The following is a 15,753-nucleotide window of genomic DNA, read 5'->3' as shown; positions in this document are numbered from 1 at the left end:
TGTTGTTTTGAAAACATGTCGGAAGAAGATCGCTGAATAAAAGAAACCTTCGGTTCTACTTTTCCGCAGCGCTGTGCGTTCTTACCGTACGTAACGAGCGGCGGAAATGATACATATTTCCAAGATGCCGACCTTTTTCTTCGTTTCTTCCACCTTATCCATGAAGAACAGCACAAGCAGTATGGCACTGATGGCGAAAAACGTCGTCACTATTTGCGAGCCATTGATGATTATCATTGTTGAAAGTTCATTGTAGCGCTTGATACATGTACATGTACGTGAAAATAAAATGAAATACAACTATTAAGTATCTACACGTCCTGAAAATAGCATTCAATTTGCAGTGCATTTCGTTACATTTTCGATGGTAAACGCTGTTCTAGGTTGGGCGTAGAACACGACGTGGCCCAACGTGACTCCCATGAAGACGATCATTCGGATTGCGTGAATGCATCGTAAATCATGGCTAAGTTGATCGTCCCCGCGCGAGGTGATCCGGTACCAGTTTCGGATGATCGAAAAGGACACCAGATACATTTGCTTCGACGTCGTCAGATCGTGTTTGTAGTGGTCAAGTCCATGAGTTGTTTTGCACCGAAAATCGTACACACTCGAGGCTAGCACTATGCCGGCGATGGTTATTGCGAGCACTAGAAAGGTTATTTCCAACCAGTCTGGAAAATAGAAAATGTGTTCAGGGCGGTTCGATGGTGCATGTGATAAACGGCGCCAGTCCACACGGCCGGACCGGGTTCAAATCCCATCCGGACCGTCCCCCGTAGCAAGGACTGACTATCCGGCTACGTGGTAAAAATAAGTCTAGTAAGCCAGAAATGGCCGGCGTGACCTGTAAGGTCGTTAAAAGCCAAGAAGAGAGAGAGAGAGAGTTCAAGCGGAAAAATAAAATGTGCTAAATTGATATTCGTAAATTTACAATAAATAATACATTTTCTTTCTTACCTATTGGATAAGATATTGCGTTGCTATCGCAGTATTCTATCTCCGTTTGTGCTTTTAAGCCGTATTCATCGATCAGCTCAACGTTGACACACTTTTCTAGCAGCTCGGAATAATTATAGCGATATTCATCAATATCTCTGAATGTTCCTGGATTGAAGGTGTACTTGAAATGCAAAAGATGAAAAATCGTTGTAGAATGTACTGCACATAAACCAATCCGAAAAGGAATGTTCGACAGAAATCTTCTAATGCCTTACAGCGCGTTTCATAACTACACAAACACTTTTTTTGAGGAAATATAAATTCTTAAGATTATATGTCAAGATTATACAAATCGCACATTTCCATATTTATACTTATACTACTACTTTCAGAAATGTTAAAAAACAGTATAAAAAAATGTTGATTACTTTTCTAGTAAATGTATTTTCAGATTTTTTTGATAAACTTCGAATTGTTCATGTTATCATGTTTTCATTAAGATTTAATTCTTGTGTAAGCTAAGGTTTAGTTATGAAGACGTGTTAATTTAAACTTCCAACTTGATTTTTTTATAAGGTACCATAATTATTTACGTGAATTTTAAAAGACCGGTGTGCTTTCCAAATGGTTCATTTTGTACTTGTTAATGTTCCTTTGGCAAACAAGCATACACAAATGATTTTCAACCGTAATTAAAAATTTGTGTTCATCAATGCAAATCGATATTATGTGGCCGCAGCTGTTTCTACCCGGAATGTTCTTTTATTGTGTTTTGAAAAATATGCAAAGAAACGTCAAACTCACGAGGCTAGCCGGTTATGTTATTGCGTCTGGTTGAAGGTCATCATCATTTTTAACTGTGGATGAGCATGATTTTCATAAACCGGAAGAATAAAAATAAGGGCTAAAGTCTGAAATAAGGACCGGCTAAAGTCTGAAATAAGAACCCCCCCTCTCACGGTCACTCATCTGCGTGTCATTTTTTCGTACAGGGTGGTTCAGAGGCTATGCAATGTGGCCTGAATTTGATTTTGGCTAAAGTCTGAAACACGACCCCCCCCCCCCAACTCACGGTCACTCATCTGCGTGTCAATTTTTCGTACAGGGTGGTTCGGAGACTATGCAATGTGGCCTGAATTTGATTTTTTTTACAATTACGATTGGGCTAAAGTCTGAAACACGACCCCCCCACTCACGGTCACTCATCTGCGTGTCAATTTTTCGTACAGGGTGGTTCGGAGACTATGCAGTGTGGCCTGAATTTGATTTTTTTTACAATTACTATTAAATTGTAAGGAGGTTTTCGCATAGTGAAAAGTGATTTATTCATCGAGGAACCAAGTTCCATACGCTGTTTGCGAAACCGTAAAATTTTCCTCATTTTTGGCCCCAATTTGCCCCATAGCTCCGCCGGTATCCAAGATATCGCCAAACTTTCTTCTGGCCATGGCTAGATGGCACTTGTGGCTAGATTTCGTCCATGCACCACTAATCGCTACCATGCTACCAACGGATCGCCAATCTTTGACCTGTGGTCGATAGATGGCACCAATTGCTACATTTTCTTCTTCGACGGCCATGCCCTCAGGTGTCTGTGTCTCGAAACATAATTAAAAAAACACGCAACCGATTTCGAACCACCCTGCACGAAAAAAAGTCACTCAAATGAGTGCCCGTGAGTGGGGGGGGTCGTGTTTCAGACTTTAGCCGGTTTTCGCATAGTGAAAAGTGATTTATTCATCGAGGAACCAAGTTCCATAGCCTGTTTGTGAAAACGGTAAAATTTTCCTCATTTTTGGCCCCAATTTGCCACATAGCTCCGCCGGTATCCAAGATATCGCCAAACTTTCTTCTGGCCATGGCTAGATGGCACTTGTGGCTACATTTCGTCCATGCACCACTAATCGCTACCATGTCTGTGGCCGGAGCTATTCGCGAAAGCTCCAACGGATCACCAATCTTTGACCTGTGGTCGATAGATGGCACCAATTGCTACATTTTCTTCTTCGACGGCCATGCCCTCAGGTGTCTGTGTCTCGAAACATAATTTAAAAAACACGCAACCGATTTCGAACCACCCTGCACGAAAAAAAGTCACTCAAATGAGTGCCCGTGAGTGGGGGGGTCGTGTTTCAGACTTTAGCCCAATTTTCCTCATTTTTGGCCCAACTTTGTCCCATAACTCGAGCGGTATCCACTCCGCCTCATAGTCACTCAGGTGAGTGACCGTGAGAGGGGGGTCCTTATTTCAGACCCGACAGACAAAGAGACCTCAAATTTGAGAGAATGACGGTAAAATTCTCTCAAATTTGAGAAAATTACGGTAAAAGATCAAGAAGAACATGGAAAACGACGGCGAAACCCGAAAAAAAGCATGAAACCCTTGATTGTGTGTGTGAGCCGACAGAGTTTGTTGAAGCTAGAATTGTTTCCATCTCGTTCTGACCTACATTGTTATCCTGCGTCCTTACTCTAGCGTTCATCCCACACTGTGACGAGCTCAGTTTGCTGTGCGCTAAGTCCAGGGTGGACGTGTTGTGGGACTTAGCAAATTTTATATTTGTTTGTGCGTGAATGATGCGCGGAAGTTTGCAAGTATGCGCGATTGCTTTGTGCAGTGCAATATGCTGACCAGTATTGTGATTTATGTAGAGTTGATGTGCCTTTTTATGCCATTAACGTGTGGTGTTAGTTTTTTCCCTACACTCCGTGCTTGCTTCGGCAAGCGCATTGAAATGTAGTGAGGGAAAAAACTTTCGGTGCATGTTGTGGAAACTTCTTCCCCTTTTTTCACGACTATGAATTCTGTTGGTGCTGTGTTTGGTTTGTGAATGTTTATGCGTGTATTTTGGTGACAAATAGTGTCAAACATATTGTACGCGTTGGTACAGGATAGTGTTTTCGTCTTCCTTTTGTGCTTCTTTTGTGCTGCGTCATTCGCCGTGCGCACACTGTAATCCTGTGTGCAGTGAAGGATCGTTTTTCTTCTTGCGCTGTTTGCCGCATCGTACGCGCACCCTAATCCAGTGTGCAGTGAAGGATCGTGTTTTTGTCGTCCTCTTCGGTGTTGTTCGTGTGTCGTCGTGTTTGCCATGCAGCGAAGCATGCGACATGACACACACTGTTACACGTCTTACACTATAATTGTAGAGCGGTGCTACAGCCCCGCCTACTTAAAAATCATGTAAAAGCTCAAAAAATCAAAAACAGAACGAGAGGTCGCGATACGTTTTTGAATACGGGCGCGCGAGAGGCACATAGGGTTTTCCGATTCGAGCAGTGGCTTCGCGTCAAGTAGTTTAAATGCCCATATTTTGCTATACGGGGACTTTAGCCAAAATAAGTCACTTTCCAAGCTTTAGGCAACCTACGTGAGAAACGGGTCAGGTAAGACACAGCGTATTCGGTTGACGACCCAATAATCGAATAGCCAATGTCAAGGTGTATGTTTTTTATGCAAACGACATATGTCTTGCTCTTTTCATAGGGTATAGAGTTGGAACAACATTCACACTCGTCTTAATATTACGGCGTTCGATCAGTTGGGTTTGTGTTGGTGGTTTTTAAATTATGCTGCAACGGATGTGTTAGTCAGCCATCCAAAAACTTTTGCTTATGTTCATACGGTGTTTTCGTTGGAGGGATATTAAAAAGCAAATTTAATTTAAAAGAACAGGAAAATCCCAGAATTTATTCCAGAAAACTTCAACCGAAAGTTTTGTGCTTTGTGCCTCGTTTGCAAATATTCACTCAAACCATAGAACAATAAGAAAATAGCATTAAGAATATGTTTCAAACACTTTGTACAATGAAATATGTTTTTGAATGAATTGTACTAACTAGCTCACGGCTTAGTAAGTGTTCACTTTAAAACGAATCAAACTTCAAGGGTTAACAACGCCTGAGTCAGACAATAAACGTTGAATGGCGGAAGCAATATGGAAATATGTTACAGTTTTATTTACCCGGTAGTTGGTCTTAAACTTGGGCACCAGAAGTTCACTGTCGTTCAGTCGACCGGACATCAATCCCAGACGCATTTCGCAATCGCGCACACAAATCCCACGATCCAGATGGGCATGGTTAAGCTTAATCTTCCATTTAGCCGAAATCCGTTCGATCTGGCCCCAAACGTCTGAGGTGTTGTCCGGTCGGATGACTGCCTTTACCACGCAGTACACAGATGGGATGCTGGGATTATCATTTAAACAGATATCGTAATCATCATACTTGAACACACGCGGCATTCGCCAATACTCGGACACTGAAACGAAAATGTGCACCATGATTAAAACCACCATAAGATCAGTCCGAAAAAGCGTTTTTTTCTCATAAATCTAATGCATCAAATTAGCCACAATAAATCACAATACATACATGCAAGCGCGTCTGTATCACTCTCACTACGCACATTATCAACGGTAATGCTCCCGGTCAATAACAACATAACCCAACATAACCGTTCCAAACGGTTCGCCATCCTAACACTTCCGCTCATAGTGACGCTTGTGCTTTCTTTATATTTCACTTTTTTCAATCGGTTCCACTCGCCCCATTAGATGCTCGCCGTTAGGTCCTTTCGCGATCGCGACAAAATCTAAACTGAACGCAAATTTTCGGCGATCGTGTTCTTTTACACCGTTAGCGGCATGACATCTCACATTGGATTTCTTCTGTTTCAAAGGTTCAATGTGAACCGGCTACAGCCGCCACACGATCCTAATCACTTTTTTTTTCAAATGATGAAATAAAGCGTGAGAAGCGTTATTGTGTGTGTTTTTTTTAGTTACAAGTTAATAGGCCCGGTTACAGGACTACGCAACAGATCTACATAATGCTGAGGTATATTCTATGGAGTTTTTGTCACATGTAGTAGAAGATCTTTTTTCTATCATGCTGAAAATTTGTTATCGGCATAGATTCGTATTGGTTCTAACCTCAAACGTGTTCTCCAAACGAAGGACTATCCGCTATGCCTTGTGTATTAAACTTAGTCAGCTATTAAGCATTCCAGAGATCCGATTTGAGAATTATACGTTCTTTTTGCCGATTCCAAAGTTGGTCATGGCCAGTATCAGCCCGGCCATCGTGGAATTGCTTTTTTCTAACCATCTTAAATTTTGAATTTACTATCCTTTTGCGCAACGGCTCCCGTCCGTCTAGTTTGGGTCTCTTCAATCCGGGTTCCATGACCTAACATTGAAGGATCGTTCACAGAAAGAAAATATTTTCGGTATTCCATTTTCTACAACCAAAAACAATTACCTAGTAGCATGTTGAGTAAAGTGTCTAAGCAAATTTCAAAATTCCTTACCCCTCACTCACTGCTTTACAAAAGTGGCCTCAATGGTAGCCCGGTTACCGGTTGCTCGGTCGTCTTCACCAGCTAATGCTTTCTCCATCACGGACATCACTTAGTATTGATTTCATCCTCATTTTTTGTGACACTACAACCCCAAGAGGTCTTGGCCTGACATTATTTTAACTTTTTTTACCCCTAAATGTTCAGCCCCAGCGAGACAGCCAATTTTGCGTAGTAGGATTTAGTCCGGATGGGATTTGATCGCCGGTCCTGTGGTGGAGATACTGGCGCCGCTACCATTCATCAATTCCCACTCAGCAATTCACAAATGACAAATCTTCGTGGAATTGCTTCAACATAATATTCTGCTGCTAAAATGGGGTTGAATTTGCTTTCTTGAACTTTTGCTTACTTTCACTTGGCCAACACCCTCTGGAAACCACACCACTTGTACCATTTGTTGATCCTACTATGAAATATTTAGCATCGTCCTACCGTAAAACAGCGTTTTGTATAATCCATTCACATTTCGATAAGTTTAAATAGGCTTAGCTTTGTACAACAATCAAAAAACGAAACCAATCCTAGTGAACATGCAGGGTTTGTTGATTGAGCTTTCATATTGGGCAAATTAAAGTTTTACAACACTGACTTGGTATGCCAACACTGCACCCCAACGGTTAGGCTGATGGCACAGCTCCATCGGTCCGATTTTTTCGGATGGTCCTGTCAAAATTTTGTATGGGATATCACAGATCTCAAAAGCTTTCGATTTTATCGGACGGTTGAAACAAAAGTTTTTGTTTCCATCGGAAGGTACCTTCCGATTTTATTTGTCAAACTGAACTCGCTCGTATAAAACTCGCAAATGATTCTTTTTCTCGAAATGACAATGACAAATGTTTACTTTTATTGTAAATAAACCATTAACCATGACAAACGTGCGTTTGGACGAAGAAAATCCGTCAAATCCATAGTGAAATCATGTGGAAAAATCGGAAGAGCTGTGCCATACCTTGCGATTCGCATATGCGAAAAAATCGGAGCGATGGAGCTGTGCCACTAGCCTTAGAGCACGAGTAGAATTTATATATAGACGAGTAGAAAATATATATATGTAGATCAGGTTTTTGGGGGTTTTGACTGATACAGAAATGTTCGTACGTCGCCAATGATCGATGCTGCTTGTAATGGATCGCTAGCGAAGATGATTTGTATTCTCGTTGTTAGAGATCACATTTTTAGAGACATTTAATTCTAATAATTAATGCTATTAATTGCTATTAAGTTAGCTTGTAGGTACCGTACGTATCAAACTTGTTACTACATATAAACTATATCAACTTCAAGTTTATAATTATGTATTCTTTACAGCTTTGTGGAATTTCATTATAGCTCATCAGTCGTGTCGTAGATATGTGATCAACATATGATCAACATAATTCCTGGAGGCTCCAATTTAGTTTGAAATAATTCCCCGTAATAGCAAATTACTATCCAGTATGGGATGGGACCGCGGTAAAGGATGTTCCAATGATGATCCAATGATTCAGGTAAAAGGAGATTTAGATACAATAATGATAGTAATTAAAATATTGTGTACACTACGTATATACATACATTTTTGTATTGTTTACAATGATTTATTTATTGCAATTAAAAACGTTACAATTAGTTAACAGAACAATTGCATAAAAAGGGACTACAATGATACGTCCGTCGATCGTGCCGGTCGGGAACGAAGAGAGCGAACTAAGCCACTCTTCCCTTGACAACCACTGTCAAGGGGAGTGTTTGACGTCTCCGCTAGCCGATGGGTTATCACAGGGTGCACCCTAACATCCCCCCTTAATTACGCTGGTACGACTCCATCCACTGCGGAGGTCTTCGAAATCTCGAAGATCGGTGTAAAGGTTGTACCGCCGAAGGTGATCCACTATCTGCTGTCTCGAAACCTGGGGATGTAATCGATGCATGTGTCTTCGTACACATTTTTGAAGATGTTGTTCCACTTGTTGACGGTGCCGAATTGTATAACGATGACTGGGATGACGAAGACGGAGACGATGACGATGTTGATGAAGAACTCGAACAAGGCAGCGATGCTAACGTCATGGGTGATGTCGTCGGTGAAGAGATTTGTGATGGCATCGGATTACCTACCAGTGGGGCATCTACGGCATGGTTTGACGCTGCATCGGGTTGACATTCATCCAGCAAAATGTCCAAAGCCACCGAGGACTGCACAGCATCCGGCTGAATATCCTGCTCCTTAGAATCATCATTGTTGTTCAGCCGTGGCCTTAACTGGTTGATATGTGAACGCCAGAGATTTCCAGACACGTTCACCACTTGGTACACCACCTTCCCTATCCGCTTATCAATAACTGCAGGCACCCAACTCCATGTGTTGTAATGGTTTCTTCGCATAAACTGGTTCACCAACCAACCAACCAATTTCCTAAAACGGGACTGTGCATAATCGTTCATAAGAGAAACTCTTACAGGTGGGCGCAGCAACTCTAGACAAGTTCGAATTCAGCGACCAAATATTACTTCTGCCGGGGTTTGCATTCCTTCCAATTAGGAAGTATTAGCGTGTACTTCTGTATGTTAGGAGAAATATGTCTAAGGCCTCCTGTAACGACACCTCTCCCACCTTAATTTTCTTTAGTGCTCTTTTGAACGAGTCCACAAATCGTTCCGCTTGACCATTGGATTGCGGATGGTATGGGGCAGTTCTTATATGCTCTATTCCGTTGGTATTGCAGAAGTCGGCAAAAACTGCACTCGTAAACTCCCTTCCGTTGTCGCTTACAATCGTGTTAGGAAATCCGAATCTTGCACACAATCCTCTCAAAATAGCGACTGTCGCGGATGCAGATATTTGAGTTGTATCCACTACTCGGTATTTCGGGCCATTTATGTATCAATCACTAGAAGAAAGTACATATCATCAATCGGCCCAGCATAATCAATATGTATCCGCTGCCAAGGTGCTTCAGTTTTCTGCCAAAGCGTTGGAGTGTGATGAACTGGAGACTTAGCCGCAGAAGCGCACGATTTACAGGTCTTCACCATATTTTCAAAATTTGCATCTATTCTTGGCCAATATACATAGCTTCGTGCAACTCCTTTCATTCGCTCAATCCCTGGATGACCACGGTGCATCATCTCTAATACATGATGACGTTGCGAAGTAGGGATAACTAAACGATCTCCAAAAATAATGCAACCCTCTACTGTTGAAAGAGAATCACGTCTCGCGTGATAGATTTGCATTTCACGCCCTTCCAATCTCGTAGGCCATCCATTCTGGACGTAATAAAACAAAATCCGAAGCACTGGATCTTTTCGCGACTCGCGCACTACGTCCTGAAATGCAAGTGGCAAAATCCTCACTGCATTTTTCACTACGGCTCCGACGTCGTTGTCAAGCTCGATGCTGGCAATAACAAAGTCATGTTCCGGCTTCTCGTGTCGATCCATCAAACGGGAGAGCACATCAGCGTTTCCTGCGGTAAACATGCTATTGTGTTGGTACGTGTATTACTGGCAGTTTCAGTACGAGAGTTAAGTTTTCTTTCCTTAAACAAAAGGGTGTGGGACGGTCGATTGCCAGAAATGAACTAATTTATTAATCCATTCTTCGATGCCAATGCCAATGCCGTTGTGCTGAGTAAGACCCGCTGAAAACTGGGTTAACTCCAAACGTTAACCCTACGTGTTGTTGTCCATTCAGCGATGGTCAGCAGTTGTCGCAACAGCTAACTCGCCCCCCCTTAAGTTGCTGACGTCTCCGGAACATAACTCCGATTGGGGAAGGTCTGGTAGCCGTTTGATGGTGAATCGATGGTCGGTGAATGCTCCACAGTTAGCACGACGTTTGCGTTATTTTTTCTTCGACGGAAAGTGCAAAACAGCAATACAGCAACAAATATGACGAGTGGGATTAACATTCCTCCAAAAACGGTAATGGATGGCCAGTCGAGAGAAAAAGAAAAAGAGTCATTCTGCAAACGGATATGTTCCAACTCTTTCCTCGTTTCTAAATGCAGGTCTAGCAGCTGTTCCATACTCATATTGAAGATTTCCTGTTTTTTTACTAAGGGTACTCCATCCAGCTGGTACAACGATAGGTTGGCCATCACATCTATAACCTTTGAGGAGTATTTATTGCCGTTGATCCATAAGTCGCACGAGTTGAATCTGACTATGAACGATCCGGTCAGACTTCTGTTGCTTGTGCCGCAATTGTTGTGCAAGGTGAAGTTGCGTACGGAGTTTACCAATATGGCCTGGTCATCTATTCGTAACACTTCAAACGTTGCGGGGCTCATCGTGAAGTCACAAGATGCTTGTTCTGCTCTGATCAGTTTGGGTATACATTCAGACTCGTCCAACTCTATTGTGCTAATGGGGAAAATGTATGGAATCAGATTGCTAACTCTGTAGCTGTTGTTCTTGTGGACTATATAGGTGTTGTGGTACAAATGGACTTTCCCTTGATGATACAATACAGGATGGAGTCTGATTTTTCGGAATATTCTGGGGTCAAGCTTAGGGGTCTTTATCAGCAAAACTATTTCTCGGTTGTTGGTGGCGATCGATGTATCGACATATGTCAAAGCTTCGGCTCTTGTAGCGAATGGGATGTTCTCAGCTTCCAAATTTTTCTGAATTAATTCGATTTCGAAATCTGACAATATTTTTTCATTAACAATGTTCGACTTAGTTAATATTATGCTATCTAATATTGCCTGAATTGATTGTATAATTTTTTCAAGGTGTATGTAAATATTAATTGAATGAATTTCGATGGATTCTGATCGGAATTGTTTAATTACTTTGGATGTACTGGAAGCTAAATCTTTGATTTTATTATTGAACTGTCTATTGATGGCTATTTGTTTATTATTATTGTCAATCAAGTCGTTTAACGAGCTATTGATAAGCCTTAAGTCGTTAGCATCGGGGTTACCTGCTATATATTTCCAAACAGTTCCCACTGAGTCCCAACGTTTGAAACGTTTGTTCGGCAGAAGTTTCCTAAATAACGAATTTAGATGTTCTAACTGATTCTGAATGATGATGGTAAATTGATTTGATTCTATTTTGTTAAAATCGCCTCTTATTGATTCTGTATAAAATTTATATGCCGTAATGTTATAGTGGTGAATATAATTGTAGCTGTCAATTCCGATTCTAGCTGGTCCTAAATCGATACCTATTATTGGTTCGTTATCTACTCTGTTTATGGTTATCCTTTGGCCGTTCAGCAAACATATCAAACCTAACAGACTGCAATGAGGAGAAAATTGTTTACTGTAATTAGTATAATTGTGATTAGGTGTTCATATTTTTTGTTATCGTATTTTCAAATCATTTTTATGGACTTTGCGAGAGTTGTCTGTAATTACGGTGCTTCTGTTAACCTGTTTAATTTGAATTTTCTTATATCTTGGTTTGTGTTTTAATCTGGCTCTAGTTTTTTCAAAAATTATTTTGTCTGTTGGAATAGTTTTCTCCTGTTTTCCCTTATTGTGGGCCAAAAGATCCTTTGCTTGTTTTGATTTTAGATGTCTATGAACTTCTTCGCAGATTATGGAGGAACGAATGGAGGGTAGGATTACTTCGTACGGAGTGTGTTTGATGGTGGAATGAATGGATGAATTGTATTTATGTACTGAAGCTTGGATTAGGTCAGGAACGGGTAGGTGTTTTTGTTCGAACTTCGTGATACGATAGATTTCGAGGATGGTTGAATGAAACCTTTCTATCACTCCGTTCATTTCACTACGGCCTGTGGCTGTCAAATAAACTTGAATTTGGTAATTTTGATAAAAGTCGGTTAAATCCTGAGTGCCAAATGATTTTTCGCCATCCATCACTAGTATCTTTGGTGGATGGTATTTTAATAACATGTCCTTAACTGCCGAAATGATATCTACGGCTGCTCGCGATTGAATCAACTTAACTTGTGCGAATTTTGAAAATTTGTCTATATAAGTTAAGAAATAATGCTTCTCCAAAAACATTATGTCGATATGGGCAATTTCAAATGGTGCTGTTGGGATCGGTGTTTCTTGTTGGAGGCACTTAATCGGAATACGGTCATATTTGTTTTCATTACAGATGCTGCAATTGGAAACAATATGTTTGATTTTGGAAAGTAGCTTCGGAAAATAAAATTTACGCAAAATTTGTAGCTTATTTTCCTCCACTCCTCTATGTGCTCTATTGTGTTCATTTATTATAATTTTGGATTGTTGGCTTTCATCCGCTACATCCTCCAGAAGTTTTTGAGTAAAACGGATCTTAAGAAGCTTTTGGTTTCCGAAATGTTTCCTATAAACTTCTTGAATTTTTCCCATTATCTCTTCGCTTGTTAGAATTCCGTTTATTTTTGTAAGTACTGTATGGTCCTTTAAAATCTGCAATATAGATGGTTCCGTTAATGTATTTGTATAAACTGTAGTCCGTGTAAAATTGGGGAATGGATTTTCGATAAGAATGTTATAATTTCCTTTTTTTACAATTATTTGGTTATGAAAGACGTTCAGTGGTGCTTCGGTTGAGATTATATAAAAATCATCACTGGTATCGGACGAGTGTTGCGTACCCGTCATAGAAAACACTATTCTGCTGAGGGCGTCTGCAACAACGTTACCTTTACCAGGTTTGTACATAATCTCATAATCGTGTTCCTCCAAATAGGCTTTCCAGCGCTTCAGTTTGGCATTCGTGTTCTTTGGAGACAGAGCAAAAGTGAGTGGTTGGTGATCCGTTAATATTTTGAGTTTGGTACCATACAAATAATTCCTAAATGTTTGTAAAGACCAAAATATAGCAAGCATTTCTTTCTCAGGTACGGAATATTTCTCTTCTGTTTTGGAGAGGGTTCTTGAAGCGAAGTGAATAGGTTTATCTTTACCTAATTCACCTTGAGAGAGCACAGCTCCAACAGCAAAATCTGAAGCATCGGTAGTCAGAATGAATGGTTTATTGAAATCGGGATAGATAAGAATATCATTTGATGATAATATTTGCTTCATTTTATTGAAACAGTCTATTTCTTGTTGGTTTAATGAAATTTTTTGTTTAGAAGTGTCAGAACCCTTCCCCCTTAAAATATTTGTCAAAGGTTTTGCGATTTTAGCAAAATCTTTGACAAATCGCCGATAGTAGCCCATCAATCCCAGAAAGGCACGAAGCTCTTTCATGTTTTTGGGCACGGGGTATTTAGAAATTACATCGATTTTATTTTGATTAGGTTTTATCCCGTCAGAGCAAACAATAAAACCGAGAAATTCTACTTCCTTCTTTAAGAATTCTGACTTATCTAATTGAATTTTCAATCCTGCTTGATTTAGTGTGTTCAAAATGGTGTTTAAATTTTTCAAATGTTCCTCTAAATCTCTACCAAAAACTATCACATCGTCTATATAGACGTAGCAGATTTTTCCAATAAAATTACGCAAAATATCATCAATTGCTCTCTGGAAGATTGCTGGAGCATTTTTGAGGCCAAATGGCATTCTAGTGAATTCATATTTACCATTATTTATGGCAAATGCCGTTTTCTCTATGTCCGATTCTTTCATTCTGATTTGGTGAAACCCTGATGCTAAATCCAGTGTAGAAAAGTATTGCTGTCCTTTCAATTGGTCTATGACGTAATTTATCTCAGGCATTGGGTATTTTTCCGAGATAGTTTTGGCATTAAGCATACGGTAATCAATCACCATTCTAAATTTTTTTTCCCCTGATGCATCCGTTTTTTTTGGTACGATCCATACTGGCGATGTCCAAGCCGAGCGAGATGGTCTAATTATCCCGTCCGCCAATAGCTTGTCCACCTGTTTTCGTACTTCTTCGGTATACGCAGCGGGGTAAGGATAAACACGTTGGTGAATTGGCGAGTTATCCGTGGTGTTGATTCCACATTCAACATTGGTTGAGCAGGTTAATTTGGTGTCAGGTTTATAAAATGCATTGTTGTTATGATTTAAAATATTTTTGAGCTTTCCTAACTCTAATTCAGAGAGATGAGAGGTTCGAAAAACATTTAGCGAAGAACGATTATTCGGGCTATAAAAAGAAATCGGGATCGTAAAACTGTTCGAGCCTCTTTTGAAAGTTATCTCTTTATTTTCCAAATCTATATTAGCTTTTAAAGCTTTCAGCATACCGTGACCAATTATTCCATGGAAAAAACTGTGAAACTTATGTAACAAAAATCGGTCTTTATACTTTATTTTTGGATAAAAAAAATTCAAATCTATTGCACTAGTCGGAGAAAATTTACTGTTTGCACCACTAATTTCTCCAGCTGAAAATTCATATGGTTTACTATTTTCATATGTATAAGCTAATTGAGGGTTTATCAAATTAACATTTGCACCTGTATCAATTAAAAAAGGAAAATTGCCAATGGTAGTTTTTAGGTTTATAAAAGGCAATGAGGGAACTACCAACTCGTCTTCCACTCTAAAAAATGGTACTCTCCGAAATTATTTGATCCTTCATGGGAATCGTGTTCGGGTTGTGGTGTATTCTGAGGTGGTTCGTCAGGTTCATAAATATATTCTTCCTGTGAATGATCTGTCTGTAACGGATGTGCTTGTCGTTTAGGCCAAGCTTCCTGACTTGAAGCTGGTCTGGGGCGTTTTTCGCCATATGTAGGTCTGTTACCATAATTCACGTATCGTGAATTTGTACTTCTATCTACTTCCATTGGCTCAGGATACTGCCTTTGGGGAACATATGGTCGATTCGGAAACGGGTTAGGATTGTATTGATGATGGTATCTTGGAGCTGGTTGTGGAATTGCTCTAGGCATAGGTCTTGGTGGTGGGAAAGTTCTTCTGGGTGGAACCTTTGGAGCTTCGGCTTGATAGCCTAAATCTCTTGGTTTTGGTATATTCGCTGCATGTTGGGTACCATATTGGTTTTTAAATGGTGCTGATCTCATATCCATATTGGAATAATCAAGGCAAAATTGATAGGCCTTGCTCAAGGATTTTGGATCAGCAGTTTTTAACAAAACTGATAACGGTTTCTCTAAACCTCTAATAAATGAGTCTAAAGCTTTTTCTCTGAAGTAATTAATATGGACGTTTGCATGCATTGAATATTTACCATCCGTTTGAACTTGAGCTATTATAGCGGCTAACAATTCGTTTACACGACTATAATAACTGCTTAAGCTTTCTGAATTGCTCTTTTTTATGCACGTTAATTCGTAATCGAGAGTTTTTACATCACGCTTGTCTTTGTAATACAACAACAAAGTTGATTTTATTTGTTGCCAACTGCACGTTACGTTATTTGCATTAAGAGCATCAGAAGCTTCCCCTCTGACCTTCCTACGAATTGTTCTCTCGATCAAGTGAAATTGTACTGAGTCATCAGGAATGTCTCTGTACATCACAAACACGTCTTCTACATCGGAGATCCAATTCATCAACTCATTTGGATTACCATCAAAAATCGGAACATCCCTTAAA

General features: G+C 40.1%; 2 protein-coding genes across 7 annotated transcripts in view; one reads left to right on the top strand and one right to left on the bottom strand.

Moving 5' to 3' along the window:
* Nucleotides 1-15,753, top strand: part of LOC125768815 (mucin-5AC) — a 107,173-nt gene that overhangs the window by 21,228 nt on the left and 70,192 nt on the right. The gene's annotated exons all lie outside the window — the stretch shown is intronic.
* LOC125768836 (nose resistant to fluoxetine protein 6-like) overlaps nt 1-15,753 on the bottom strand; it is a 37,793-nt gene that overhangs the window by 2,675 nt on the left and 19,365 nt on the right. For 2 of the 3 annotated variants that reach the window (XM_049437027.1, XM_049437030.1), the window contains exon 5: nt 86-258. In XM_049437027.1, the coding sequence (XP_049292984.1) occupies nt 86-258 (173 nt within the window). Of the gene's footprint in view, nt 1-85; nt 259-357; nt 675-960; nt 1,124-15,753 lie in introns of all 3 variants that reach the window. The other variant, XM_049437028.1, reaches the window with a different exon arrangement.

Source organism: Anopheles funestus, chromosome 3RL (assembly GCF_943734845.2).
Source record: "Anopheles funestus chromosome 3RL, idAnoFuneDA-416_04, whole genome shotgun sequence".
Classification (NCBI taxonomy): domain Eukaryota; kingdom Metazoa; phylum Arthropoda; class Insecta; order Diptera; family Culicidae; genus Anopheles; species Anopheles funestus.
The sequence above is the reverse complement of the archived record's forward strand: the minus strand, read 5'-3'. Positions and strand labels throughout refer to the sequence as shown.